The sequence below is a fragment of the Talaromyces proteolyticus genome (assembly GCF_021365285.1).
Source record: "Talaromyces proteolyticus strain PMI_201 chromosome Unknown BGW36scaffold_2, whole genome shotgun sequence".
NCBI lineage: Eukaryota > Fungi > Ascomycota > Eurotiomycetes > Eurotiales > Trichocomaceae > Talaromyces > Talaromyces proteolyticus.
The window spans coordinates 3,207,433-3,233,621 of NW_025764278.1; the positions used below are offsets into that span (position 1 = coordinate 3,207,433).

At 48.9% G+C, this 26,189-nt stretch overlaps 11 protein-coding genes across 11 annotated transcripts; 6 read left to right on the plus strand and 5 right to left on the minus strand.

Moving 5' to 3' along the window:
• Positions 1 to 499: 499 nt before the first annotated feature.
• On the plus strand, positions 500 to 2,859 carry BGW36DRAFT_394354 (6-phosphofructo-2-kinase 1; the record flags this gene model as incomplete). The annotated part of the gene is made up of 3 exons (XM_046217908.1): positions 500 to 562; positions 649 to 800; positions 1,038 to 2,859. The coding sequence occupies 3 exons, from the start codon at positions 500 to 502 to the stop codon at positions 2,857 to 2,859; spliced, it is 2,037 nt and encodes a 678-aa protein (XP_046077248.1).
• A 690-nt stretch (positions 2,860 to 3,549) lies between these two features.
• On the plus strand, positions 3,550 to 4,292 carry BGW36DRAFT_288580 (DSBA-like thioredoxin domain protein; the record flags this gene model as incomplete). The annotated part of the gene is made up of 2 exons (XM_046210593.1): positions 3,550 to 3,594; positions 3,675 to 4,292. 2 exons carry the CDS (start codon positions 3,550 to 3,552, stop codon positions 4,290 to 4,292), a joined length of 663 nt encoding a protein of 220 aa, XP_046077249.1.
• Positions 4,293 to 4,344: 52 nt separating this feature from the next.
• Positions 4,345 to 6,283, minus strand: BGW36DRAFT_99434 (uncharacterized protein). Its single transcript, XM_046222737.1, has 6 exons — positions 5,669 to 6,283; positions 5,239 to 5,614; positions 5,075 to 5,192; positions 4,961 to 5,028; positions 4,876 to 4,906; positions 4,345 to 4,824 (listed from the first exon to the last, which is right to left on the minus strand). Exons 1-6 carry the CDS (start codon positions 5,813 to 5,815, stop codon positions 4,398 to 4,400), a joined length of 1,167 nt encoding a protein of 388 aa, XP_046077250.1. The 5' UTR covers positions 5,816 to 6,283; the 3' UTR covers positions 4,345 to 4,397.
• Positions 6,284 to 7,751: 1,468 nt separating this feature from the next.
• BGW36DRAFT_355606 (SPX domain protein) lies at positions 7,752 to 10,190 on the minus strand (the record flags this gene model as incomplete). Its single annotated transcript, XM_046213663.1, has 2 exons — positions 7,752 to 7,871; positions 7,923 to 10,190. 2 exons carry the CDS (start codon positions 10,188 to 10,190, stop codon positions 7,752 to 7,754), a joined length of 2,388 nt encoding a protein of 795 aa, XP_046077251.1.
• Positions 10,191 to 10,561: 371 nt separating this feature from the next.
• On the plus strand, positions 10,562 to 12,161 carry BGW36DRAFT_370931 (uncharacterized protein). Its single transcript, XM_046215298.1, has 2 exons — positions 10,562 to 11,198; positions 11,254 to 12,161. The coding sequence occupies exons 1-2, from the start codon at positions 10,705 to 10,707 to the stop codon at positions 12,053 to 12,055; spliced, it is 1,296 nt and encodes a 431-aa protein (XP_046077252.1). The 5' UTR covers positions 10,562 to 10,704; the 3' UTR covers positions 12,056 to 12,161.
• Positions 12,162 to 13,451: 1,290 nt separating this feature from the next.
• Positions 13,452 to 14,371, plus strand: BGW36DRAFT_370933 (uncharacterized protein). Its single transcript, XM_046215299.1, has 4 exons — positions 13,452 to 13,788; positions 13,869 to 13,900; positions 13,957 to 14,038; positions 14,098 to 14,371. The coding sequence occupies exons 1-4, from the start codon at positions 13,693 to 13,695 to the stop codon at positions 14,122 to 14,124; spliced, it is 237 nt and encodes a 78-aa protein (XP_046077253.1). The 5' UTR covers positions 13,452 to 13,692; the 3' UTR covers positions 14,125 to 14,371.
• Positions 14,372 to 14,701: 330 nt separating this feature from the next.
• On the plus strand, positions 14,702 to 16,285 carry BGW36DRAFT_288617 (uncharacterized protein; the record flags this gene model as incomplete). The annotated part of the gene is made up of 4 exons (XM_046210597.1): positions 14,702 to 14,904; positions 14,987 to 15,014; positions 15,082 to 15,595; positions 15,654 to 16,285. 4 exons carry the CDS (start codon positions 14,702 to 14,704, stop codon positions 16,283 to 16,285), a joined length of 1,377 nt encoding a protein of 458 aa, XP_046077254.1.
• Positions 16,286 to 17,399: 1,114 nt separating this feature from the next.
• On the plus strand, positions 17,400 to 18,855 carry BGW36DRAFT_423758 (putative tetracycline transporter; the record flags this gene model as incomplete). Its single annotated transcript, XM_046219870.1, has 2 exons — positions 17,400 to 17,489; positions 17,563 to 18,855. 2 exons carry the CDS (start codon positions 17,400 to 17,402, stop codon positions 18,853 to 18,855), a joined length of 1,383 nt encoding a protein of 460 aa, XP_046077255.1.
• A 145-nt stretch (positions 18,856 to 19,000) lies between these two features.
• Positions 19,001 to 20,480, minus strand: BGW36DRAFT_99450 (uncharacterized protein). The gene is made up of 2 exons (XM_046222738.1): positions 19,950 to 20,480; positions 19,001 to 19,888 (listed from the first exon to the last, which is right to left on the minus strand). The coding sequence occupies exons 1-2, from the start codon at positions 20,281 to 20,283 to the stop codon at positions 19,146 to 19,148; spliced, it is 1,077 nt and encodes a 358-aa protein (XP_046077256.1). The 5' UTR covers positions 20,284 to 20,480; the 3' UTR covers positions 19,001 to 19,145.
• A 49-nt stretch (positions 20,481 to 20,529) lies between these two features.
• Positions 20,530 to 23,732, minus strand: BGW36DRAFT_313889 (chromosome segregation protein). The gene is made up of 8 exons (XM_046212527.1): positions 23,575 to 23,732; positions 23,343 to 23,503; positions 23,127 to 23,278; positions 22,131 to 23,074; positions 21,940 to 22,074; positions 21,759 to 21,887; positions 21,414 to 21,709; positions 20,530 to 21,363 (listed from the first exon to the last, which is right to left on the minus strand). The coding sequence occupies exons 1-8, from the start codon at positions 23,612 to 23,614 to the stop codon at positions 20,704 to 20,706; spliced, it is 2,517 nt and encodes an 838-aa protein (XP_046077257.1). The 5' UTR covers positions 23,615 to 23,732; the 3' UTR covers positions 20,530 to 20,703.
• A 169-nt stretch (positions 23,733 to 23,901) lies between these two features.
• Positions 23,902 to 26,017, minus strand: BGW36DRAFT_370944 (putative dihydroxy-acid dehydratase). The gene is made up of 3 exons (XM_046215300.1): positions 25,494 to 26,017; positions 25,221 to 25,432; positions 23,902 to 25,174 (listed from the first exon to the last, which is right to left on the minus strand). The coding sequence occupies exons 1-3, from the start codon at positions 25,918 to 25,920 to the stop codon at positions 23,993 to 23,995; spliced, it is 1,821 nt and encodes a 606-aa protein (XP_046077258.1). The 5' UTR covers positions 25,921 to 26,017; the 3' UTR covers positions 23,902 to 23,992.
• Positions 26,018 to 26,189: the final 172 nt, after the last annotated feature.

Here is a 26,189-nt window from a genome sequence, read left to right on the forward strand (position 1 = left end):
GTGCTAGGAATTAGGTCAGCGGCAAGACGGGCCTCTGCATTCTTGGCTCGATTGGCTCGATTGGCTCGATTGGCTCGAGTGGATTTGGCGCCTCCCGCCGCGTGCTTGACTCATCGGCCAGAAGACGCTGTGAAAGAGATTGAAATAGGTGTGGTTGTTATGATCCTATTTCATGACTGATTCTTATTATTCTTAGCAGCCCTGCCGGACCAGCCCAGTCCGACATCACCATTTATACGCGGGACCAGCCCTCTCTTGCTCGACAGTCGACGCAGTGTGCCGCACGTCTGGATTTTCGCACTCTCTCATCATACTCCACCATCATCATCATCCTCATCATCGTCGCGCTGCATCAAATCCACTCTCGGCCTTGCTTTTCAAGTTTTCACCTTCTCGCGGGCGTCAAGACCCACTCCACACTGGGATCGCCTCACGCCTAGCAGCGTTGTGCTGCTGGGGCACATTGCATCGCATATATAATATTCCTTAGTCCGCCACGATGAGCGTCGCTTCGTCGTCACCGCACGCTTCTCGCGACCCTCGTCTCTCGCCCTCACCCGCCGTCAGTAGTGCTGGCAGCAGCACCAGCATTAGCACTCGGTCTCTGAGCGGCACGGGCTCCTCGCGCCCTTCTTATATTCCCCGAAGACCGTGATCGGGCGAGCGCTAGGGAACGAATTGCATCCCGATGCCCACAAGCCGGCGTCGCCATCGACCTCTCAGCGCCGCCCATCCAAGGACGGAGTCGGAATGGCCCTGTCAGACACCCCGCTTTCCACCGCTCCCAGCTCTCCGCAGATGTAAGTCTACCCTTTGCTGCCCGACATCTTCCTATCGACGTGCATTCCACCCTGCCTGCCAAGTTTAGCACACTACCTGTGATTTGCGCGTGGTCTGCGAGATTATGCATGTCTCCGGCAGATCGACGCTTGTTAGTGCCACGAGCGTCCCTTTTACCCAGGGCCTTGCGCCTCATAATTCTTCCGCCTCTGATTGCGTTTCCATTTGCTGTGTATATCTCTAACTAGCGACCCCAGACGCGCACAATTACACACTCCTACATCTGTCCCGTCCTCCACTGCGCAGACTCCAAAGCCGCGAGCAACCACTCTTGACATCCCCGGCCTCACCCGGTCCAAAGTATCGCCCGATGGACGCATTCCAGAGCGCGATGTTGGCTCCAAGCTGGTCATCGTCATGGTCGGCTTGCCAGCACGAGGCAAAAGTTACGTTACAAAGAAGCTAGCACGGTATCTGAATTGGTTACAGCATGACACGCGCATATTCAATGTTGGCGAGCGCCGGCGTTTGGCGGCCGGGAATTCTCCGTCGCCTTCTATGCTTCGCTCCAAGGATCGCAGCGAAAGCTCTATTACCCAAGAGCTCGTCGACTCGGTGCGCAAGATGAGCGTTAGTGTCGGAAATCCTATGCCTTCTATTCCCTCGCCTCCCGCCGAGATGGGCGACTCGCTTCCGCCGCCGGCTATTCCAACAGAAATTCTCGTAAACGGCGAGCGCGTTGCTCATCCTGGTTCAGAACATAGCACGCCAGATGTTGAACACAAGCCTGAAGTGAACGTTCATCCAGTGAAGCGCGAATCCATTGACCAGTCGGCGAGTTTCTTCGACCCCCATAACCAGCAGGCAGTCCAGCTCAGAGAGCAGGTTGCACTAGCCACTTTGGACGAGCTGCTAGATTATATCTTGGATCAAGGTGGGAGTGTCGGTATTCTAGATGCTACAAACAGCACTCTAGAGCGCCGCAAGACGATCATGGATCGCATCCGCGAACGTGCCGGCCCGGAACTAGGAGTCTTGTTTCTAGAAAGTCGCTGCGTTGACCCCGTGCTTTTGGAATCAAACATGCGGCTGAAACTTTCTGGTCCTGACTACCATGATCAAGACCCTGTGGAAGCGCTAGAAGACTTCAAAAAGCGAGTCGCAATGTACGACGAATCCTACGTCCCTCTCGGTGAATACGAGGAAAAGAACGACATGGCGTACGTGCAAATGATAGATGTCGGACGAAAAGTCGTGGCGCACCAAACAAACGGCTTCTTGTCCTCGCAAGTCGTCTACTATCTGATGAATTTCAACCTGTCCCCGCGCCAAATCTGGATTACACGACACGGTGAAAGTATCGACAACCAACTCGGCCGTATCGGCGGTGACTCGGAACTCAGTGAAAACGGACACAAGTACGGCGAGGCACTGGCCAGGTTTATAGACCACCAGAAGGGCGTATGGGAGGAATACCAGGCTCAAAAGGCAATGACTAGCCATTTCCCGCCTCACCCTGGTGACAGCACACCCCCCAACCCATCCTACGGCACGCGCGACAGGCCCCGCAACTTCTGCGTGTGGTCCTCCATGATGAAACGAGCCATCCAAACAACCTCCTATTTCAACGACGACGACTACGACATCAAACAAATGCGCATGCTGGATGAACTCTACGCAGGCAAAATGGAAGGCATGACATACGAAGAAATCAAAGCCAAATATCCCGAGGAGTACGAAAACCGGAGAAAAGAGAAACTACAATACCGATACCCCGGACCGGGAGGCGAGGGTTATCTCGACGTCATCAACCGTCTCCGCGCCGTCATTGTCGAAGTCGAACGCACCACCGACCACGTCCTCCTAGTCACGCATCGCTCGGTCGCTCGCGTCCTGCTCGCGTACTTCCTCGGCCTTAGCCGCGACGAGGTGGCTGGTCTGGATGTCCCACTCGGCGTGTTGTACATGCTCGAGCCGAAGCCATATGGAGTGGACTTTAAAGCCTACCGATATAACCCGCAGACAAATTGGTTTGATTACATACCTGATTTCAAACTCCGCCAGACACATACGATCTAGTTTCGGGGCTCATTTCGTTTCGCTACATACTTTTCTTCATTCTTTTGTTATGTCATGATAGATTCATGATGCATTTCCGGAGTGAAGTGGGCTTGCACTTAGTTTTTTTAATTTTTTTTTTTTCCTTTCCGGAGCATCTCGGCGTTTTGTTTACTTGCTGTTGCATGATATGGTATGGTATGGTATGGTATTCGGCGTACATGATGGTGACAACATACAACATTCAATGAATACTATCAATTGTCTGGTTTGATATTCTATTGAGATTCACAAGCTCTCACTTATCTGTATACTGTATACTAACTGAGAATGGATAATACTTAAAACACTGACCAATGACATGTACAATGACACTAACATTCAGATAAAGTATACACTGGCCAGCCCTGTCGCGATAATATGCCCGAATTGCTAATCCTCTTAATGCATACGTAGATCCTAGCACGTGGAACAATAATACCTGAATTATTAAGTTTAAATATTTATGAATTAATAATCATCCGAGCGGGGTTCGGTGTGTTTCCGCTACGGGCTTTCTTAAATGGGTAACCTGCTCAGCATTTACCAATTGCACTTAATATATATATATATAACTATTCATCGCCTCGGGTTTTTTTTTCACGTGTAGTAACGTAATATTTGATCGAAATAATCAAACTGGCTCTCAGAACGACGGCACGCTTGTCCAAAATGACAAACTACAAGATCGATATTGTCTCGGATACTATTTGTCCGGTACGCTCTTCTCTCCCTTTCCAAGTGATTTTTGAAATTGTGAATTTAATTTTTTTGCTAATTTTTTATATTATTATTAGTGGTGCTATATTGGCCATCGACGGCTCTCTAAAGCTATCGCTCAACACACCCAGGCCTATCCAACCGACACATTCTCCATATCCTGGCACGCGTTCTACCTTAACCCGGACGGGGCCGCGTACCCCGGTATCAACAAGATGGCGATGTATGAGGCCAGACTGGGCGGACCTGAGCGCGCGAAGGCCATGGCAGCGCGGCTCACGGCCACGGGGGCCGCGGAGGGTATTGCGTTCTCGTATGGCGGGAATACCGGGCGGACGCGTGACTCCCATCGGCTGGTGTATCTGGCAGGCCAGAAGTATGGTGCTGAGAAACAAACGCAGGTGGTGGAGGCCCTGTTTAGGGCTTATTTCGAGGAGGAGAAGAATATTACCGATAAGGCGGTCCTGTTACATGCCGCGACGGAGTCCGAGGCACGGTTGCCGAGAGATGAGGTGCAGGCGTGGCTGGATTCGGATCTGGGTGGGAAGGAGGTTGATCAAGAGGCGTATGGGGCCACATCGAAGTTTGTGACGGGTGTACCGAATTTCACCATCCAGGGGAAGTATGTCGTGGAAGGCGCTGAGGATCCGGCTCAGTTTCTGGAGGTTTTCCAGACTGTCAAAAGGTATGATTAGTAGCTCAAGGATGGGTGCATGCTTCGTGTCGCCTAGGCTGCGTCGAGTGAATTATATAGTACATTATTTATGATCGTTACGCGTTAAATGTCGATGGGGTGTTGTTCAGGGAGGGGTTCCATATTTCAACAGACTTCTTCGCCATACAGATGGCGGCCGTCCATCCCGGACACGCTCTAGACCGTGCTGAGTGGCAGCCTCGAATTGGATGCTGAATTCATCTTTCCGTGTAATATGCGAAAGAGGTATGCCATCCTCGCCAAGAATGCTCTTTTGACTTTCGACATCCGATAGACGGCTGTGGTCGCCTGATCGCGCCGCCGAAGGCCAATTTTGTGAACCTGGAAGGCTTTGCTTCCTCGGGGCCCGCCAATTGTTCTTACTGTTTTTCCTAACGTCGCCACTGGCTCCAAAGTATGAGGAAGTATGCTCTGCGGACCGACTGGAGAATACTTTTCTGCCGAGGAGCGATTCGAGGAGAGGTGCGATGGTCGGGATACAAGCGGCTTGGATAATAGTGTTTGCTTCGATACTATCACATGTCAGCGCCTTATACTTTCTCTTTAGCTATCAATAAGCTTACCTTGTCCATAAAAATACTTCGGATGTAGCATCTGAGTAGATTGTGAGTAAAGGTACTTGACCAACCCAAATACAGCAGAACATACAGGTATAGTCCGCCTTATTTCCCAATTCAGGCAACCGTGTAGCCTTGTAAATGGATACCGCACATGCACTAAGCTTGTAAGTAGGTTGTAGTACACGCTGCATTTACTACTTACAAAATGCCCAAGCCCAAGGTAGCCGAGAGACCGATCTTTTTCCTTCGGTTCATTTGTAGTCTCCAAAGCACGGTTGCTGGGTACATGGCAAGAAACAAATCGAGGAAAGCGGAAAGGGCTGTATTTATTAGTCTTGTGCCATGTAAAAGGCTTCAGATTCGTACCTCCACTGGCGATCGAGTAGTTCTCCAGCACGGCAGGGCTCCAACACACAGCATCAGTCATGGATGGGGTCCATGTGGCTCTGGATGGATTGCACTGGGCATATAGGATAATGACACAGCCAAAGATCAATAGATCGCTCACGCCGACGAATGTCCATAGAAACCATGTAAACCGTCGCGTCGGGTTCAAAATGCGAATGAGAAGCGCGGCGACTCCAAGCTTGGGTATGGTAAAGGAAAGGATACCGGGAGTAAATGAGGCGGAGCTGTAGAAGAATGCGTTTGCCTTTTGCTGGGTTGATAGGTCATCCATATGTGAGGCCATGCCCCAGGATATCGATGCAGTAACAAGACCGGCAAAGACATGACAGCATATCTAGAGCAGGTCAGCTTTGTGTATAGATCGACAAGAATGATAGATAGTTCTCACCAATGAAAAGGCCATGATATAATCATCAAGCCCTATCTTATTTACAATTCTCAATCGTGTATACAGTCTAGCAGCAACCAAGATGCTGCTGATGGACACGAAAGTCCAGATGACTGCTACAATGGCTGGACCACTTGCCTGACCCATTTTGCAGGCCCAGCTTCACGTCAGGTTCTAACAAGGCATGAGTCTTAGAGACCCCTGCACGCAGAGGTGCCAATTGATGACTGCAGGGCTCGGATCTCTAATCCGGGGTACGCAGGATCAGCAGGGGATACTGCAGTCGCGGTAATCAATCAGGATATGAGTGATCTTATATCATCTCATCTTCTATATAAGCAGTATAATGGTCAATCAACCTAGACCTTCCCCTCCACCTGATCATATGAATGGCCCGTGGACACGAGTAAGCGTTGGCGGCCGGAGGAAAAGTTTTGAATGTGCATGTTGGATGCTTAATGTTTGTATATGCGATTAATTACTAGCCCGAAGACCCATCCATGGACGTTTTACTAACTACAAGTAGTTGGGTTCGCCTAGATTATGCAATTAGCGCGTCAGAAAAGCCGTCTATCCTCGGGTCAGGCGAAGAATCTCGAGTTTAGTGATTTTACAATCATTTTAGCGACTTAGTCGCAGAATCGAGGCTTTGAGCGGGGACGTAGACCCACGCCGCGGCCCACTGGGCCACCAGCGTGATACACGTACGGCGTACCTGGCTTGACTTCGACTGGCCGCGCGCATGAACTGCATTGAATCGATCAATGGGTGTTGACCACGGAGGCCGGTGTAAACTGGACTTCTCGACATCGGCGTGGCGTGACGTGAGCCAGGAACAACACCGCCAACCCCATCCCATCTCCATCAATCCTATACATTAAATCGTCTGGAGGAGATAAACGCAAGATCCTTTGTCTCCGAGATCGACACCAGGCATTGGCTGTTAGTCTGTTGGGAACAGGAGGAGGGGAACGGCCATAGATGCATGTGCCAGTCCACTTGGGCAGAGGCTGGTCCGAGCCTAAATTGCTTAGCGCGTGCAAAGACAGCCGTGTTGCCCCAAGTTTCAATTTTCAGACCTGCGCACCAAGCCATACACAGCACTTCCATCGCCCCCAGCCGTCTGCAATTTCCCATTCTTGATTTAATACCCCTAGCCGCGCTCCACTTTTAACGGTCAAGAGTCGGAGACTCAACGACGACTGAGATTGCGGTCAGGACCAGCAGGCAGGCCGTGGAGGCACGGAGCTTCTCCGTCAACAAGCGGGTATGGCTGTTAAATTGCTTGCCAGGCCTGAGTTGCTCTGGGTCTGGAGTCTGGAGGGCTCGCAGGAGCAGATGAATATTGCTGTTATCGCTTGTCAGATGGAGCACTGGTTCGTTGGATGCAGACGGTACCTAAGCTATAATCATGGACATACGAGTCATTGGGCCGCAGCCCATAAAACCAGACTCTTTGTCCGCGGCCGTCTTACTCGAGATCATCGTTGCCAATCTGATACTGGCAAGCGTGTATCCGTACGTACGATGGGAAGTGGAAATGGAAGTCCAGCGACCTTACTAGGGAAAGAAGCTCCTGCCGTGGCGCCCCGTGCGCGGGACGCCGATCCGTCCCAGCAAACTGTACACGTTGGTGCTAGCCCCTTTAGGCTAGTGGATTCCTGCCCCTGACAGCTCGTTGGCACCTCGGAGTAATTATATACTCAACTCTGTTGGTGGTGGCCAGTCATGACTCGGCGAAAGCTAATATGTGGCCTGCAGGATTATTGACAAGGGGCAACCGGCATTTGCACTGACAGAAGTGTAAATATTGCCATTCTACGGTATCAATTGATGTCATTTTAGCCGATTAATTGCCGCCAATGTCCTCGAATAGCCAATACATTCGATATACATCCTAGTTGTACAATTGCACAGGTGCTAGTATCCACTACTACTCATCTCCCTGTTTCCTATTCCATCCAAGCCCGGTGGAATCACGTAAGCTATATAGCAAAATTCCTGTCATACTTTTCAGCACCGATGAGCAAAAACACCACGATCCTGGATCGCGACGTAATTCCATCTCAAGTGCATTCTGCTTTCAATAGTTCTCCTGCTTGACCAGTCCCGGTAATCCAGGCTCTCCAGTTGTGTTGTAAAACGTGGAGGCAGCCAAAACATTGTTCTGGCTATCGCGTGCGGCGCGGAGTGCAGCTTGATACTATTGTTTGTTAGTAATTATCATATATGGATTGTGTAAACGACCTCTCACCTTGAAGCCAAAGTTCAAAACAAGAGCTGCGGCAAGTCCGACACAGACGACAATCGGTCCAAACAGGTTGTCGAGATCCTTTCCGCTGCGCTCCCTGATCAATCGAGCACGAGTCTCATGCATATACCATCCCCATGCCGAAGCAAAGACTGCAAAGGATGTGTACACAATGGCTAGGACCTGCGCAACGGTATTGTCGATGCCAGCCGCATTGTAGAGAGCCAATGACAATGATGCCAGCAAGACACTAACATGCTGCCATTTTATAAAGGTACGTTGGTTCGCTAGCCACACTTTTGACTCCACACGAACCGGTCCGGCATCTTTGATCCACACCGCCGGAGCCTCTACACCTGGAGGAAGACTTCGACGTTGGCGATGAGCCTGCGCATAGCGAGACGTTGAGAATGAAGGAAAAAGACTGCTAAGATACGACGTCTCTCCCACTTCCCTGTTCGCTTGTTGGGCATCTGCTTCATCAGCCACCCGAGCCAGTCTGTTGCTTTCGGTCTCAGGTAGAATTTCTCTGGCTGCAGTTGGCACCGACGAGGGTCCAGCCGCCACACCTGCTGTGACAGAAGAACGTGCAGGGGAGATGCCTCTTCCAGCCTGCATCCGTGTGATTGGCGATCCTACCATCAGCGGTAGCGGGCTCGCTTTCGACCCTAGGAAGCTACCAACGACCATTTCCTCCTCAGCCCGCTTAGCCAGTCGCTCTTGTTCCTCATGGAATGCAGTCTCGGGGTCGCGGCGAATGTCATTTTCAAGCTCTCCCAACCAGAACGGAAATGTATTGATATTATCCTCAAATAATTGAGCCACTCCGTGAGCAAACTTCGAAAATCTAGGAGCCTCCTTGACGAGGTGAGAAACCATAAGATCATCAAGCCATTCGGCGTGGCGTGCACCGTGTCTTAGTTTGATTTCCAACAATGCGTGGGGAAATCGTGAGATTTCCCCCTTGTTTATAGAGCTAAATGGATATTGCATCGCCACATCGTCAATATCGTGCCGGTGCCAGTCCTCTGGGTCACGGCATGGTCGTTCAGGATCTAGTGAGTCTTCCCGAATCAATGCAAGGTTCGTATCCAGTGAAATCCGGATACGACTGTCTCCAGGTATTTGGAAAGCGGTCCTGGTATAGTTTGCTCGCACCATCGGTTGTAGCCCGTACTCTTTGATAAATGATTGAATATCCTCCACATCTTTTTTGAGTGCTTCTGCTTGCTGTGATTCTCCGTGAGCTACATCTTCCAGTCGAGTGATCTTCTTTTCGAACCCATATTCCCCTTTCAAGAACTCCATGACGTGTTTCTCCTTAAGCTGTACTCGAACTTCACTGCTGTGGTTATCTTCCGTAACAACTTTCTTCTCCAAAAAGATATTTGGTTTATCTTTCAGGTCACCCGACCAACGAAGACGGAGTGAGCCTGCTTCTGGAGCTCGAGTAACCTTACCATTATACAAATCGAACTGGGGGTTGTCAAAGTACAATGATGTGATAGTTGGGTCCTTTTGAGAGACATCAAGTTCTTTCGACGTCGTGGGATTGTAGAGCAAAACCGGTAGCTGGCGTAGAATATATGTCTTGACCTCGATAACATTGTCCTCGTGCACCCAAAATTTATAAGAGTCATAAGTTTCGTGGGTGATGCCGCCTTCATTAGCTGGACCCTGAGAAGTTTCCGGACCCTGGTTAAGCGTTTGGCGCGCAAAAGTATACATGGCCGACAATCTATTCAGAAGAGGGGAGTAATCCTCTGAATTGAAAGGCAGATGAGAAAGCCGAACTTGCACGAGCGCTCGAATCTGATATCGGGCACCACGCTTGCGATCATGCTTCTTCGCAGCTTTGAGAAAGCCAGTGAAGTTGATCCGGCTATACTTCTCCAATTCGCTGACCTCCTTGGTTATTTGGTCGAGCTCCTGTAGAGCTTCGCTCGCAATTTTTCTTCGCTCCTCTTGGTTATCCGTCTCCCCGTCCGTCTTCTTGACAAGCGAGCCCAGCTTAGCTTCACAGGCCGCAGTCCTTTCGCGCAGCTTTTGTGACATCTCAGCCTGGAAGTTGTTAACTTTATCCAACTGGACATTGACCAACTCTTGCACGAAGGCTTCTTCGTCCTTTTCCGTCCATGGCTGCACCTCGTTGTCACTGTCATCTACATCAACGTCTCCTTCCCGTAGAAGTTTCTTAACCTTGGAGTAATCGATATACTTATCCTCCCAGGGAGGATAAATCGAGTTCTTCAAGGTTTTGCCGAAACGCATGGTGACCGAAGCCCCGCCCTAGCTCTGCGAGAAGCTAGCAGGGTGCTGGGGAAAGGTATGAGAAGGGGGTTCCGCTAGTCGCCTAGGAGTCTTTATCGCCTGGATAGCAATTGAAAAGTGCGAATGAGCGAAAGTGTCGCCTTTCTTCGAGTGGCGGCTGAGCGTGAAGTTTTGAGGTTTGGAGGTCTGCAATCATCTGGACTCTCGACACTGACACCCCACGTGCCGCATTGGGAGGCAGGGAAGCTTCCGTGCTTCCCATTGGCCAATTCCGAGCTGACTGGGTCACGCGAGCAAACAAAGCAAACATTCGTGAATGGCCCGATTGGCAAGTCGCAAACGCTTATCGTCCGAGGCACCAATCCTAATATCCCATCTTGTAGGGCTGACTTTGGGGTTATTGTTATTACTCCTCGTTATGACCACGTTCATTTGAATTGCCGGAGGGTTGAATCTTGGATAGGGTATCCAGACTCCATTTTTACTATCACCGCCGAACCGGAAGCTCGTGGTCATGGCTTCGGCTTCGGAGAACAGCGGTACGGAAGCAATTCCAATATTGACCAAGACATTGCATGAAGCTCTACTCAGTCTGCACAAATACCCCCACCCTCATGTTCCAAATCCTCCAGATTGTAAAAAACGTGCTGCGGTCGCTTTGATCCTTCGAGTTCGCCCAGATTACCACCACTGGCCTCCGGCGACTCCTGTCGAAGCTAATAACTCTGTGCCGGTATCACAACAACTTGATAATTTCTTTGCGCAAGACTGGGTGAAACATGGTGACCCGGAAGTGTTATTTATTAAAAGGGCATCAAGAATAGGGGATCGCTGGACCGGGCACGTCGCACTTCCCGGAGGCAAGCGGGATCCAGAGGATGCAGATGATAAAGGGACGGCGATCAGGGAGGCGTGGGAGGAAATCGGGTTAGATTTGGATGTAGAAGAAGCTATTCCTGTTGGCAATCTCCCCGAGCGTGTGGTGAAAACCTCTTTCGGAAGACTCCCGTTAGTGGACTAGAAAGCCTGAGAGAAAGTGCGGTAGGCTAACGCTGGTTTCTAGACTGATGGTATTATGTCCTTTTATTTTCTTGTTAACATCGAGAAATTCCCCACCACTCAAGCTTCAGCCAACCGAAGTAGCCTCAACGCATTGGGTTTCGTTAAGAGCTCTTCTTGCACCATCATTTCGGTCCGTTGAACGCGTCGATGTCTCAGACCGCTATGCAAAGCAGGGTGGAATAATAAGTCGCGTGGCCTCGCGGTGGATGACTGGGATGATGGAATTTGCTGCTCTCAGGCTGCTCCCAACCGAGAGCTTGTATTGCAGCTCAATACCTGGCTTTCTCCCGGAATCCTCCCGGCGGCCAACTTCAGTCTTTCAAAAATGGAAACAATGGATTTCAGGCACACAGCCTATCTTACCCGAGAAAGGTCGGACTCTATTGCTATGGGGCTTGACCTTAGGTATCCTGGCCGATTTTCTGGAAATGCTACCGCCGCACAATGCTGTGGAATTATGGACCCATCCGACATTCACTGCTCCTGATTTACGGATCCTCGTGTCTATCATGACATACTCGATACGAAAAAGAAACGCAGAAAAGGTCAAGAGTTTGAGACAGCCTAGTGAAACCGCTGCTGACGACTCAACTATTGCTCTTCATGTCGATGAACCTGTGGATGCGAAGTCTAGCGGTGCAAAGAGTGATGAGTCGGCATTGGCAGATCAGCACGCCACGGGGATACTGTTGCAAGGATACTATGATCGTCTTAGACTGGCAATTGTAGTTTTTAGTGCCTGGAGACTGCTTGCAGGCTCGGCTGGGTCATATCTTATATTCAGGTGGCTGCGGCGCCGCTAATTCCTTGGTTGTACCGCCAGTTGGTGACCAAAACGAGGCGTTATTTAAACCACTTGATAGTAATTTTATAGACACAGTAGACATATATACGTCTTTCTTTGGAAAATTTCCCAGTTATACTCGTAAATAATACTTTAACTAGAAATATCGAGATGTTCGGGCGGAAACCATTGTCTACAGAAGCATAATTGGTCTAGTCTGGCAGATGCTAAAAATGGGATCAATGGTAATGATGGCTGGAACCGAAATATCGTCGCTCCTTTTACCATTAGAAAGAAAAAGTATATCCGTCATAAGGAGTAGGTACTCAATTATGTACCTAGCTTCAAAGCACTTGTTATTCGGTAGGGGGCATCGAGTACTAGCCCAGGGGTAGAAGAGAGAGGAAGAAAGGAAGAATAGGAATGGGAAAGGGGAAGGGGAAATCTTCTGTTGTCAACGATCACTATGGGAAGGATCTGGAGGAGCCGGAGGATGCTGAGAAGGTGCATATTCAGAAAGAGTGTCTTAGCTATAAGATATCATGATGCTGGTGTTGGAGTCGTACGTGACTATGGTAGAGACTAAGCCCCTAGAGCAATGACACTCCTATCTTGCAACCATGTCCAAGATATTCATTGCCTCGTGAATAGAAGCGTGAATAGAGGCTACAACTATATTGTTAAAACCTGCCACGAAAGCAGACGGAGGACCATTATAAACAGTTTTTAAAAGCGATAATGGCCAATTTCCTATCACGTAAACTACATTGCTGATTCCAATAATTAAACAATCATGACGGCCAATGGTGCGAGTTCAATGAGGGTCCCCAGTTTTGAAAGGTTATAGAGGCATACTGCCAAGTCCCTTCTCCAAGCCTTGCCATGCCAGTTAATTCCTCCGATATCTCGTTCAACGCAGATACAGAGACCATCATATGACCTAACCTGATTCTTTACCTCACCACAGTGACAATCTTCATCAATCTTTCTCGCCGTTGGGCTGGGAGAAGTTGAGATAGTTGATGGATTCCTTGCGCACTCATGAAAAGTTGGAAGTAATTGTAACAGAATTTACAAGTAAGCGCGAGGCATATCTGAACTGGAGTTGAGAGGTATAGGAGGAGTATCACCACAATCTTTCGTGGGATCTTGGAGAGTGAAGTTGGCCGACGACGTCGAAAGGTAAGGTAGGGCTGGGCTTTTAAAAGATGAATATTCATCTTCCCTTCATTCAATTGGTTTCAACAATATAATCTAGTTGTGTCAAGGTGCCTATCTAGGCTACCACGACCGGACAGCCTTTTGCACGTGATCTACACCCTATGTTAAAATATGATGTACAAATTACCACTATAATCCTTACTAAGTAAGTATTTCATAGGTGAACGGCAAAATATAAAGGTGGTGAAATGGTGAGGGTCTAGAAATGCCAGTGTTATCTAGTATATAGTAAGAGCCTACTAGGAGTATAAACCGAGCTAGTTGCACTTCTGTTTTCCCCACCTACGAAGTTCATCCGTCAACAATAATCAACAACAAACAACGCAATCTCACCTCGATCTTCTGTCACGTTCCGGTCCAATTACTATTTTCTCATCCAGTTATACTCTCGAAAAGACACAGTTTTCAAGTTTCTTGCCACACTGAAATATCGAAATGGTCGCAACGCAAAAATTATACCCTCGCGCAACCGTGAAGCGCATCGTCAAAGCTCATGCTGGCCGCAACATCAGCAAAAACACAGACGTCTTAGTGAGTATAGATGGTGAGACCTGCTACGAAGAGCTGTAGTTGGTCGAGACGTCGAACCTTGACTAATTTATTGCTCAAAGGTGTTTCTAGATTACATTCTATTCATGCAAGAGTGAGCCTCGCACGCGGCGCAACCCCTCAACAGAGTACTAACCAGCACCCCAACAGACTCATGCGAGAAGCATCGATTCGTGCGAGAAGGTCGGGCGAGAAGTCTATTTCGGCAAGAAGTATTCGCAAAGTCACCGAGGTATGTTTCGCTTTTTGGAAGCTGCTGGGAGCCTCCTCGATGTTAATTACGTCGAATAGTCTACGCTGCGGAGGATGAGAGGATAAGAGTTATTTGGCCACTTTTCTCTATTGTTCGGTTTATGGAGCCAAGGAAACATGGTCATGAGGTATACGGGTTACGGCGTTACAGAATGGATGGTTTGATTGGAATCTGCTCCTGGGATCATGTTAAGCAAATTGCGATACCCTCTGCGCGTCTTTTGTGATATTTTAATACATTTCCGGGCCTCAACTGAATTTAAACGCATTTTGGTAGCCTGAAACTAATAAGTGCAATGAAAATTCCCCGTAGACATGCTCTTTGTGTGCAAGTATTCGAGAAAAAATCAGTTGGAGAAGGCGGCGCACGCGACAGAGCAGCAAGGCCAGGCGGAGAGCGGTGCGGCTGGCCGACTACGGAAGCCCGATTCCATCAACTTCCCTCATGCTCCTCACACCACAACCTCACAACCTCCACACATCTCGCCTCCTCTCCCACTGTTCGCAGCTTCCATTCGCATTCCTGTCAAATAGCCCACGCATCACAAGCTTCTTAAAGCTTGCTTCCCCATTGCCACTCCGTCTCTCTGTTCCTCTCAATCAGCACACAGCTTCTCCACACAGCGACAGAGGTATCCACACCATGTCCACCGTTACTGTCAACTCCAACCCTCCGGCGCAAAACGAAGCCAAGTCATCCAAGAAGAAGCGTGCAAAGGCAGAAACCCCCGTCAATGCCTTAGTTTCAACCCCAACCCCTTCAAATCCAGATTCCGATGCGAGGCTCGAGGCTCCTGTCAACGGCGTGAGTGATGATGCGGAGGGTGTGTTCAGAGATCTGCAGAAGTGAGTACTGCCGTTGTACCAACAAATCATGATATTTCATTCCATGTTTCGGTATTATAAGAATTGTGTCTAATATTTGCAGGAACCTGCGCAACGCCTTGAAGAAACTGGTAAGTTATTGCCTACCTAACATTCTGACGCATTAGATATGCATTGACTAACCTCACACTCCTACAGAATGCAACTGCCAAGGTCGACAGTATCATTGCCGAAAACCCAGACAAATCCCTCGATGAGCTCATTGCCGAGAAAAAGATCAATGCCGACCAAAAGGCGCAGGCTTTGAAGAAGCCAGCATTGCAAGCTCAGGTTGCTCAGATCGAAGAACAGATTGCTCAGTACAAGCAGTTTGCCTTGCATTACGAAGAACGTCTCGTTAGTCAGAAAACGGCCCTGGAGAATGCACACAAGGAGGCCCTAGAGGCTGTGCGAGAAAAGGCTGTTGCAGAGGCCAAAGAGTCTCAGGAAAGCACACTGCGCTCGCAATTGTTGACCTTGAGCCAGTTCCTGCGCACTGCGGCTTCTTTCAGGCGCGCAGGTGAAGAGTCTGTAGCTGATGGTCCAGCTTTTGAGGGGGTATTGCTCCAGATTTACGGCGGCACTAATGACGCTGTCGATTCCATGCTGAAACTAATCGAGGGCTCCGATGAGAAAATTGTGGGCGTCGATGAACAGCTTTTGGATGTGACCTGTGAGTTTTTCGCACTCTGTCAAGTCATGATAAATAATTGTTAACATAATATTGATAGATGCCCGAGTAAAACAGGTGGCGCAAGAACAATCACCCCCGGTCCCGGAAGCAACCTGGACCGATGAAGTTGCTGCTAGAAGCGCTGAGCCTGCAACTGACCCCACTGTTGCCAACGCTGGTCTCACAGAACTTCAAGATACTACAATCTCGGCTACGGTAGACGGAAGCAGCTTTGGAACCTCAGGCGCTGCAGTTCAATCTGAAGAACCAGTCACTGCACCCACCAAAACATTTGTAGGAAATGCAGCAAACCAAGCCGCTGAGTCTAGTTGGGAACCGCAAACTACCGCATCTGCTGATGAATGGGTTGAAGTGTCTCCTCAACCTGCCGAGACTGAGACTGGCACTGCCACCGCTGTCGAACCATCTGGTAGCTGGGCGGAGGATATACCAACTGGTGCTGCACCGATCGAAGGGGACGGCTTCGAACAAGTCAAGCATCACCAACGCCAAAGCAGCGTCCGTGGACGAGGCCGTGGCGGTCGGGGTCGCGGTGATGGATCTCGTGGTCGTGGTGGACGAGGCGAATTCAGAGGCCGGGGCCGTGGACGTGGTGAACACAAGGGCGGACGCGGTCGTGGTGGGCATGGTCAGAACGGTAACCGTGGAGAAGCTGTTGCGGATCAGTAACTTTCCAGGGTGACGTATGTGCTGTCCTCAAAGGCGCAGATTGACCCTCATTCTGAACGCCAACTAGTTCCTACCACACAGTGAAATCGTCAATGTTCCGTTTGAGTCTTGTGCAACCGCTTCACTGCAAACACCACTCTTTCTAACTCCACATTCTCGCCTTCCAGCACTTTCCTTTCCTTATTGACTACCAGGTTGATCGGCGTCGGTACAAATCATTTAAGAGAAGAAGCAGCTTGGAGCTGTTGATCGAAATATATGGTCTCTACCGTACAATTTTCCGCTTTTGTGCGGCAAAAGTTCACGTGTTCTTCTAGTCTTTAAGCGTTGCATAATGATCTGTTTGGGTTGGAGATATCTCGTTTCTTTTCTTTTCCGTGTTTTAACTCATGACATGATTCCCCTTTATCTTAAATACTTGTGAACGACTATGCTTGACGGATTTCATTCTTCCGATTTTCAAAAGTTGCGTTCATCGATCATAGCAAAACTTTGTACATCTATCTATCTTTTACTTTGGGGCATCATGGCGCAGGCTGGACTAGGAATCATACTGGAAGGATTAGGGAATGGCTGGAACCTTGCATGTTGTGCAAGTGGGCATCTATCAAGAATGAATGGAACGATTAGACCATGTTACCATGACTATATATTATTCCAAATAACTATATGCGTATTCTATACGCGGTTTTAGCGCTAGCTTGAAGAGGGGCCGGGATGTCTGACTGTGTTGTCTCACTTGCGTTTCGCCTCTTTCGAGCGTTCTGGGTGACTAACTTGCTCCTTACTCACAGCCGACCTGGGATAACTTGCCACATCTCATTTATTCATTCTCTGCTTATCCCAATAAGACGTTCCTGAGTTGCGCACGTAAAGCTCGTGCTCCGACATTCTTAGTAGAAGTCCGACGAGAAGGCCTTTGGCATTGCGTCATTGACCGGGAGATCGTTTGTTGATCCGCAGTCAACACAACAACACAACAGCTACTATAATTAATATGCGAATAGCAGACCCATGCTGAATCGCCATGCTATTTATTAGGTGCACCGTGGCAGTTGCGAGCATCAATTGATTTTGGCTGAAAATAACAACAACAAAACGGAAAAGAACAATCATGGCTGCAGCTCGTGTGACACCGTCACCAGCAAACTCTTATCGGAAGAAAGTGTTGCGTGTCATATTCATCTCTCTCCTTTTGGACCTGGTAGGTTGTCTGACTCGAAGTACGAGGTTGTATCTTATTAATCCATTGTTAATTATCATCTTATTTCGCCTAGATTTCATTCACCTTTATCCTCCCTCTGTTCCCCTCACTCCTGGATTTCTACCTCAAGCGCGACCCCTCCCCGAACTCTCTTCTGAACCGGATATTCCACTACCTCAATGCATACAAGAACTCATTTGCGAAACCGATCGAGTCGCGCTACGACATTGTCCTACTCGGCGGCGCCCTCGGCTCTCTCTTCTCCCTCCTCCAGGCTTTCGCCGCGCCCGTAATCGGGAGTCTCTCAGACAAGTATGGCCGCCGGTCAGCGCTTCTCTGGTCCATGACTGGAAACATAATCAGCGTGGCACTATGGGTTGTAGCCACGGATTTCCGCACGTTCCTTGCCAGTCGCATCGTCGGCGGGCTTAGCGAAGGGAATGTGCAGATGGCCAATGCCATTGCGACTGATATCAGCGACGAGAGTCAGCGCGGGTCGACCATGGCCATGGTTGGCGCGTGCTTCAGCATCGCCTTCACGTTTGGCCCGGCGCTGGGTGCGGCGCTGTCCAAGGTTACGTTTATCGCTGCAAACCCGTTTGCGACGGCCGCTGGTGTCTCGCTGTTCTTGATTGTTGTCGAAACGATTTATCTGTATCTCAGTCTGCCCGAGACGCATCCCAAATTCACCCTGGCGTCCGAGTCCAAGTCCACAAAGACTGCATCTAAAACGAAAGCTGGGAATACAGCAGATGGAACGACAGCTACGGTTAGCGGAAGGAAAGCGTATACAAATAACCTCACGGTTCTCAACCTGGTGCATCTGCTCTTCCTCCTCCCATTCTCCGGCATGGAGTTCTCGCTACCATTTCTCACAACCGCGCTGCTTGGCGAAGACACGAGCGTCAACCCGTCGGCATTGAATGGACGCATACTCGGGATTGTCGGCCTGATTGCATCCTTACTCCAAGGCACAATGGTGCGTCGGCTGCCGCCGCTGCAGACAGTTCGCATCGGTGTTGTCGCATGCGCCATCGCGTTCTTCTTGTTGGCGAATATCAAGACTATCGGCGGCTTGCAAATCGCAGCATGCTTTCTGGCTGTCACCAGTGCGACTGTTGTGACCGGTCTGAACAGTTTGGGTAGTCTTGAAGCTGGCGATGACGAGCGAGGGGTAATCCTCGGCCGTCTTCGTAGCTGGGGCCAGTTTGGCCGCGCTTTTGGTCCGGTTGTGTTCTGCTCTTTCTTTTGGTGGGTAGGGAGAGAAGTTGCATTTACAGCGGGCGGTGTTGCGATGCTAGGTGTTTGTGGACTTGTTTTCTTGGCTCTGAAGACTCCTGTTGGTAAAGAGTCGAAGGGGAAATGAGAGGATTATAAAAGTTCTTTGCTGGCATTTGCGGACTTTCTTTTCAGGACTATTCTAAGGCTATTTTCAAAATAATAAGATTCATCTAGGGTATAAATATGTAATAGAGTGGAGAAACGCATTAGCCATGGCAACTGACCACGCATTCGAGGACATTGCATAGATGAAAGGAGTGGAAATGGGTCGAATAAGCCTGTGAAACAGCTGAATTCCCTGAAATGAAACGCCAACCGCAGATATATCAATATGATACAAGAGAATTATACTTCAAGTGACTCGTTCGTCGTATGTCAAGGGTTACTTTTTCGATATCGTAGGAGAGTATTCCTTCGCAACGTCTGCCTGCGGTCCAAGACATCGTTGTTATATTCACGACATGCCTGGGCAGCCAACGAGGGCTCTGGCGGCTCCATCGTCCCCCGAGCCTTGCCTAATAGCCAATCTGTCAATGTCACAAACTTTGCCGTGCGATCCCAGCCATTCGCCTGATCAGCATGCTCGATGGTGTGCCCTGCAATCCGGCCCTCTTCGTCAAAGGCGAAGATAAACAGGCCATCAAACTGCCCTTCCTTTCCCAGCGAGAATATAGGCGCATCCCCACCGAGCAGCGCGCTCAAGCCCTTGTTCACTCCAGTCTTGGGTTGGGAGACGTGGCTCGAGACTGACATGGGTTTCGATGCTGATTCCAATCCTGGCGCGCCTTTATTTGTTCTGTCACCTCGCAGCTCCGTCTTCCACCGAACAACTAGCCTTTCGTCGCCACAGTCGTTCGCATGCTCGCATCCAAGAACGGAGTTTGCGCGAACCATCCGCTCGCTTGTAACCTGCAACCTAACATTGCCGAGTAGCGGAAGCGTGCTCCATGCAACAGGCACCGTCCACAGTGCCGCACGGTAAAGAATCCGACCTTTGACATTTGGTAGATGCGGGTGCGTTGAGGGGAAAAGATGTAACGTGATTTGCGGAGAGAGGAGTTCACTTGGAAGCGGGTTGATGAGAATCGTCGGGAGCAACGGCGATAACTTTCGCAGGGCTTTGTAAAGAAAAAAAAATTCTGTCAGTAATTTCGATATTTACTAGTTAGGTTCACGTACTTTTTCCAAGCTTCAGCACTCGCTCATCCGGTGGCTTGCGGTCTCCGTGTGAACCGCCGCCGTCCAATTCGGGGATTTGCCCAGCGCCATGTCTTGGCCTGGTAGCAGAGTACAAAGTCGCACTCGCTCGCGAAAAGAAGATATCATCGAGGATATTATCGCGTGCTCGGGCGAGCGGTTTCTTAGTGGCCTGTGTAAACGACCGACGACATTGCGCGCGATGATAATGGTTATGGCTATAGGCGGAAACCCGGTGAAAAGTGCAAACGACGCTGGATGCAGATGTTGAAAACGAAAGCGATGAGGGATTATAGCGAACAAGTTTCGGCGGCATTACGAACGCCTCTTGTCCGGAGGCATGTGTAGGGCGAAGCAGTAATCTCGAGGTGCCGTATGCATGGGTAACAGCAGCGTGGAGGAGGTTTACAGTCGAGGCTCTGAAAATGACGTTTGTTTTTGGGAGGCCCGCACTAGTCCACCGGCCATATAGTCTGGCAGGAACCTTTCCGCATGATTAGAATAATAAATACAATATTGATTGATACAATTGCAATTGAGGGGATAAGCATGGATTTGCACTCCCACTTTAACTTTTACAGTTATTTGATTAGCAATTGTTTATGCACAGTATCTACAATAGCCAGGCAGCCAATCAGGTTGGTCGTATTTGACACATGACAGCACTACATTAAGATCATCGTATCCCAATAAAAGCAAAGCCCGTTCATTCACATCATGTAATTAGTTTCTGCGTTCAAGCAAGTTCGTCGTCCTCATCCATGCCCATGAGTCGTCGCTCACCCAGCTCTCGGATCTTGTCTTCGAGGATGGAACGATTGTATCTCTGAGCAATCTTCGCTGCGGCTTCCAGCATTTTACCAGAACGATCCCGCATCATTTCCACCAGCTCGAGAGCCTTCATACCACGATCTTCGCCTTCACGACACTCGATTGCAAGCATTTGTAACAAGATCTTGTCTAATTCAACCTCTTTCCGTGCTAGCTCAGCACGCTGGTTACGAGTAGCGTTGGTTGTGGATATAACGTCTTGGAAAAGACTAAGGAATAGGTTCTCCCGCACGAAAGACTCCTCAAATCGCATAATATCGTTGCGTGTATCTGATTCAGCCTCGTCCTCGTTTGCTTTGGGAGGTGCTGTAGAGACTGGCATCTTGAAGTCAAACTCGCTCAAAAGAGGCCTTGGGAAGTATGGGTGAGTTTCCCCGCCCTTGAGAATGATGCAATGGAATTTATCTTGTGCCACAGCCACGGGCCAGTATGTCTCCTCTTTACGGCCCTTGGACAATCGTTCAAGAAGCTTGGTATCGAGGAGAGGAACCCATCGAGCTTGTCCGGGTGTTCTCCAATGCTGTAGCACCAGCAGAACTCCTTCCGAATCATAAATACAGGGATCCTGAATGCAGGTTAGCTCTGATTAGGTTAATTTCCGTAGATTATACTTACTCCAGCATCAGAGAAAAAGACGCTTTTCAGTTCTTCTCCCTCCGATATAGCCACAATATCCTCGTTTTGACAAATCTCATCACGTTTGACATTCTCAATAGAGTAGGTCATGGACGAGCCCCCATTGTGACTAACCGGCCCATTCCCAATAGTCAATACATAATCTCGCCATGCTGCACAGGTAATAGCCTGGCTCTTTTGCCTATATATGCGGAATGGCGTTCCATACAGCGTGTAGATACGTATGTAATTTGCCGAAGTCAAAGCGACGATATAAGAATCACTCAGTGCAATAGCTTATGCAAAAGTTAGCCAAATAGAATATCATCATCTCTCGACACATACCTTTGACGGTCTCGCCTGCAGGCAATTGGGTTCGCCAATCTCCCCGAGTCGTCCAAGTTTCATGGGGACGATAGTAAATTGTTGCCGGAGAATCCACTGGAGATGAAGCAAACAATGTGCCATTGTCATCTACGATATTCAGGTCAGTATCATTGAAAACAAGATCTAGTAACCAACTCACTGAGGCACGCTTTGTCATAGCGGTAAGGGTCAGTAAAGTGAAAGTTCCTATGTAGTTCACTATCATAGAACTCGACAGTAACCGTGTTGTGAGATTCCTGATCAACAGTCCACACGGCTCCAGTAAGATTCAAGCCTAAAGGAGTCAGTAACACTAACATATTTCGAAGTATTTTGTGGGCAGCCACGTACAAAGATAACATCGGTTTCCCCGCCAAGGAGTGCTTCCTGGTTGAAATGGAGCATGAACGGTGGGCTCCCAGTAAGACGCAAAGCGCTTTTGCTGACGTCCTTCAGGTCCATCCAAGTGGCCATTTGTTCGTTTACCGAAAGCATTGACATCCTCTGCGTAACCAGCACCGTCATCATCATCCACGAAACCGTCTTCGTCCCCTGCAGATCCCAAAAGATCATCCAGTGAGTCAAGAGAGCCTGCTCTTCTGCGTCCATTTTCTTCTCCCGATTTAGATCGATCAACCATAGGCTTTCTGGCATTTCCTGAGGTTTCTCCCAGCGGTCCTCCGCGCAGAGCAGACTCTCCGCTCTTCTCCAAGATGGACACGTGCTCTCTGGACACAAAGTACTCGTGAATATAAACCTCGCCAAATGATGTCGAGAACGAAAACACGTTTCTAGTGGGATGCCATGAAAGATTAGTCACATTCGCAAATTTGTATCGTTTCAGGATTTTTTGGGTATTCGTTTCCCAAAGCAGAATCTGTCCGTCAAACCCAGCAGTTGCTAGAAGTTCACCATTTGGGGACCATGCTATGGCAGTGATCTCGCCATTGTGTCCACCAGTAAACGGCTTCTGCGGGGTCCAGTCGGAGGTTGAGAAGATAGCAATGTCTCGGTTGGCTTGAGCCAACGCTATGGCTGTGCCTCCCGGATGCCATGCTGCTCGCGATGTTGCGTCATCTGTTGCTTCAAGTCGCCTTATAGCTCCATCCAGTTTTCGTACCAGCTGCGGCTCGTCGGATTCCACTGAATAAATGTATAAAAATCCATCTGTACACGAGACGGCAATAAATCGGCCAGTTTGATCAAAAGTCACATGTTTCGATCCTTTCGTCTGCTCTCTCAAATATTTCACATTGGTCATGTCGTCGGTGTTGACAATCTTCACAGTAAGTTCACTGTACGGTTTATTAACACCCAGAAATGCGTCAGGTGCATATCAGAACTCACTCGCTGGCAACAGCAAGCCATTCTCCGTCGCTTGAAATAGCAAGGTCGCGAACTGGAAGTAGACAGCGTACGAGAAGCTTATCCGTTTTACCAGTTTCAACATCGTAGCGCCAAACCGTACCATCTTCTGCGCCCAGAATGAATGCATCTTTCTGTCCAAACGTATCAGTATATCGGTATATGCGAAAACATATCCAAGCCAGTAGAGATGTTTACCGTTGCCGCAACTCCAAGATAATTCTCCGCAGCACCATCCTCAAGTGTCCTTGGCTCGCCATCATCTCCATCATTGAAGATACGAATCAGAGCATTGGAGCCGGCAGTTATAAGATATCGTCCATCGGATGTATACGTCAAGACCGTTGTCCCAGGGGGGTCTAGTCACAAGCAAACTGGTCAGTATCTTGATAGCTTCCAAATCATAAACGGGAATAGAATCAGCACGCACGAGCTGGCCTCGGCCTAGGCCGGATTCCTTCCAAGGACATGTATTTTGTTTCGAGTGGGATATTGTAATTAGGAAATAGTAATGTAAGCAATTTATGAAGGGGTATCTTTGGGACAATTGTAATAGAATGCGGTCGTGATTTTACTTCCAAGCATCAGACCCGCTGTATGCAATCGCCGGCCGGAACGCGTCGAGGCGTTAATTGCAAGAACGCGTCGCACTAACCGTTCCTAGCGGGCTTAGGGCTTAGGGCCAGGGTAACAACAGAACTATGCCTCAATGCGCATTTGTAGATAGAAACTGAAGTCTTATGATACTTGAATACATGTCTTTGTATAAAAGGATATTAAAAGATTCTACTTTTATGAATATTCATGCATATTTTGCGAGGCATGCTATGAAAACGCCTTTCTATTCACTATGGCCTAGTCCACTCCGCCCCTTTCGCGGTTAGAAAATCAAAATCGGCGCCTTCCTGCGCCTGGTTGACAGATCGTGTGTAGAGAGCTCGATATCCTCGCGATACAGTCGCCCCGGGTCCCTTTATGTTGATTTTTGCCTTCCGTTCGGCAATCCTTTGCTGAATCTCCTCGTCAGACACTTCTAGTTGCAGTTTCCTATTTTCCACATCACACGTAATTATGTCACCTGTCCGCACAATTCCATACGGTGATTCTGGAATAGCTGATTCCGGTGAGATATGAAGCACTATGGTACCCCCCGCTGTTCCTGACATCCTTCCGTCAGAGATGCGCAACATATCTGTGACCCCGAGCGCACCCAGTTTGCGCGGCAATGGGATCAACCCTGCTTCGGGCATCCCGGGATTCCCTATCGGCCCAATGCTCTTCAGAACCAAAACCGAGTCTTTTGATACTGGAAGATCAGGGTCATCGATTCGCTTTGCGAGGTCGGCGCTGTCTTCGAAAACAACAGCCGGCCCTGAGTGTTTTAACAGAGACCGGTCCTTCGACGCCGAAGCTTTCATCACTGCTCCATGAGGGGCAATATTTCCTTTAAGAACCACCAGTGATGATGATTCATAAAGCGGGTTTGAAAGAGGTCTGACGACTTCCTCAGAAAATGGGAATGACTTGAATGGAGACTCATCCAGGACTTGACCAAGTGTTTTCCCCGATATTGTCATAGCATTCAGGTGAAGAAGTGGCCGAAGGGTATGTAACAGCGCAAGCATACCACCAGCATTATGGAAATCAGTCATGTAATTTTCTCCGCTAGGCTTCAAATCTATGAGCAATGGTGTCTTTCTGCCAATGTCATCAATTGTCTGAAGCGTAATTTCTCCTTGGATGTTGGGATGTCGGTTCGCGATAGCCAGTAGATGAACCACCGCATTTGTCGATCCTCCTATAGCTTGAAGTACCGTTATTGCATTCAAGAATGATTCTTTGGAAAGAATATCCTGCGGGGTGCGCTTGGCTTGGGCGACCGAGACGGCATTTGCACCAGTCTCTTCAGCAACGCGTAGACGCCCGGAAGAGACAGCAGGGGCCGAAGCTCCTTTAAAAGGCATCATGCCTAAAGCAGCAGTGATGCAAGCCATCGTACTAGCTGTTCCCATCACGCCGCAAGTTCCAGACTGTTTCCTTTGTCAATATTAATTCATGCTGCAATCAAAAACTTACTGTTGGTGCCAGTTCTTCATTTATAGCACTGATTTCCTCGACATCAAGCTGCCCAGCTCTATACTCAGCCCAATTATTTCTACAGTCAGTACAAGCACCTAGTCTTTTCCCTCGGTGACTACCAGGCATCATCGGCCCGGTAATGAGGGGAAGAACGGGCTTATTCGCTGAAATTCCACCCATGAGCTGTGCCGGAACTGTCTTATCACAACCTAGACGTAACAAATGGTGAGTTATTAATTCATTATCTCTGTGGGAGTTAGGTAAGTATACCCCCAACCATTATACACGCATCCATTGGTTGAGCACGGATCATCTCCTCTGTATCCATACTCATGAGATTCCTCAAAAACATGCTCGTCGGATGAGCAAACGATTCGTGCAATGTGATTGTGGGGAAATCAATTGCGAGGCCACCATGCAACTGCACGCCACGCTTAGCAGCCTCGATAAGCTGGGGAACGTTGGCGTGACAGGGGTTATAGCTTGAATAAGTGTTGATAATGCCAATGATAGGTCGTGACAGCGCATCATCTGTGTATCCAAGAGCCTTTATGAAGACTTTGCGTAAGAAGAGAGAGAAGTGAGCATCGCCGTACGAGGTTAGACCTTGGCGAAGACCTGATCGGGATGTAATTGCTTTACTGAGGTCATAATCGTCTGCGGCATGGGATGTTTGATCATCACTGGGTAAGGACATTTTTGTTTTGCTTGTCCGTGGCTAGTTCTCTTTGTTTGTGTTTTTTTATGATTTTCATGGACGAGTATTACAAAAACACAATTGATGATAGGTTTATGGCTATTGGTGTCGGCCCGCTTTTAGATGTTGCAATGCGGAGAGCGGATTACCTCCGCGTCCTCGGATTTTAGTCCGTGGTTTGTTTCCACTTCAGGAAGGTCAACTGAGGGAATAATCGGCAGACATCCGTCTTTGATCTAAGATGCATCTAGGAGAAAATTGATTTTTAC

Excerpts from the sequence above, each read along its gene's own strand:
- BGW36DRAFT_99434 (XM_046222737.1), bottom strand. The coding sequence starts at position 5,815 with ATGGGTCAGGCAAGTGGTCCAGCCATTGTAGCAGTCATCTGGACTTTC. Across the intron at positions 5,193-5,238 it reads CTACTCGATCGCCAGTGGAG|CCCTTTCCGCTTTCCTCGAT; the intron begins GTACGAATCTGA and ends TAATAAATACAG. Across the intron at positions 4,825-4,875 it reads GAAGTATTTTTATGGACAAG|TATCGAAGCAAACACTATTA; the intron begins GTAAGCTTATTG and ends GACATGTGATAG.
- BGW36DRAFT_370931 (XM_046215298.1), top strand. The coding sequence starts at position 10,705 with ATGGCTTCGGCTTCGGAGAACAGCGGTACGGAAGCAATTCCAATATTG. Across the intron at positions 11,199-11,253 it reads ACCTCTTTCGGAAGACTCCC|ACTGATGGTATTATGTCCTT; the intron begins GTTAGTGGACTA and ends GCTGGTTTCTAG.
- BGW36DRAFT_370933 (XM_046215299.1), top strand. The coding sequence starts at position 13,693 with ATGGTCGCAACGCAAAAATTATACCCTCGCGCAACCGTGAAGCGCATC. Across the intron at positions 13,901-13,956 it reads TACATTCTATTCATGCAAGA|ACTCATGCGAGAAGCATCGA; the intron begins GTGAGCCTCGCA and ends GCACCCCAACAG. Across the intron at positions 14,039-14,097 it reads GTATTCGCAAAGTCACCGAG|TCTACGCTGCGGAGGATGAG; the intron begins GTATGTTTCGCT and ends TACGTCGAATAG.
- BGW36DRAFT_99450 (XM_046222738.1), bottom strand. The coding sequence starts at position 20,283 with ATGCCGCCGAAACTTGTTCGCTATAATCCCTCATCGCTTTCGTTTTCA. Across the intron at positions 19,889-19,949 it reads AGTGCTGAAGCTTGGAAAAA|CCCTGCGAAAGTTATCGCCG; the intron begins GTACGTGAACCT and ends TTCTTTACAAAG.
- BGW36DRAFT_313889 (XM_046212527.1), bottom strand. The coding sequence starts at position 23,614 with ATGTCCTTGGAAGGAATCCGGCCTAGGCCGAGGCCAGCTC. Across the intron at positions 23,504-23,574 it reads GCCTAGGCCGAGGCCAGCTC|ACCCCCCTGGGACAACGGTC; the intron begins GTGCGTGCTGAT and ends GCTTGTGACTAG. Across the intron at positions 21,710-21,758 it reads TGCAGGCGAGACCGTCAAAG|CTATTGCACTGAGTGATTCT; the intron begins GTATGTGTCGAG and ends CTTTTGCATAAG.
- BGW36DRAFT_370944 (XM_046215300.1), bottom strand. The coding sequence starts at position 25,920 with ATGTCCTTACCCAGTGATGATCAAACATCCCATGCCGCAGACGATTAT. Across the intron at positions 25,433-25,493 it reads TGCGTGTATAATGGTTGGGG|GTTGTGATAAGACAGTTCCG; the intron begins GTATACTTACCT and ends TGTTACGTCTAG. Across the intron at positions 25,175-25,220 it reads ATGAAGAACTGGCACCAACA|TCTGGAACTTGCGGCGTGAT; the intron begins GTAAGTTTTTGA and ends CAAAGGAAACAG.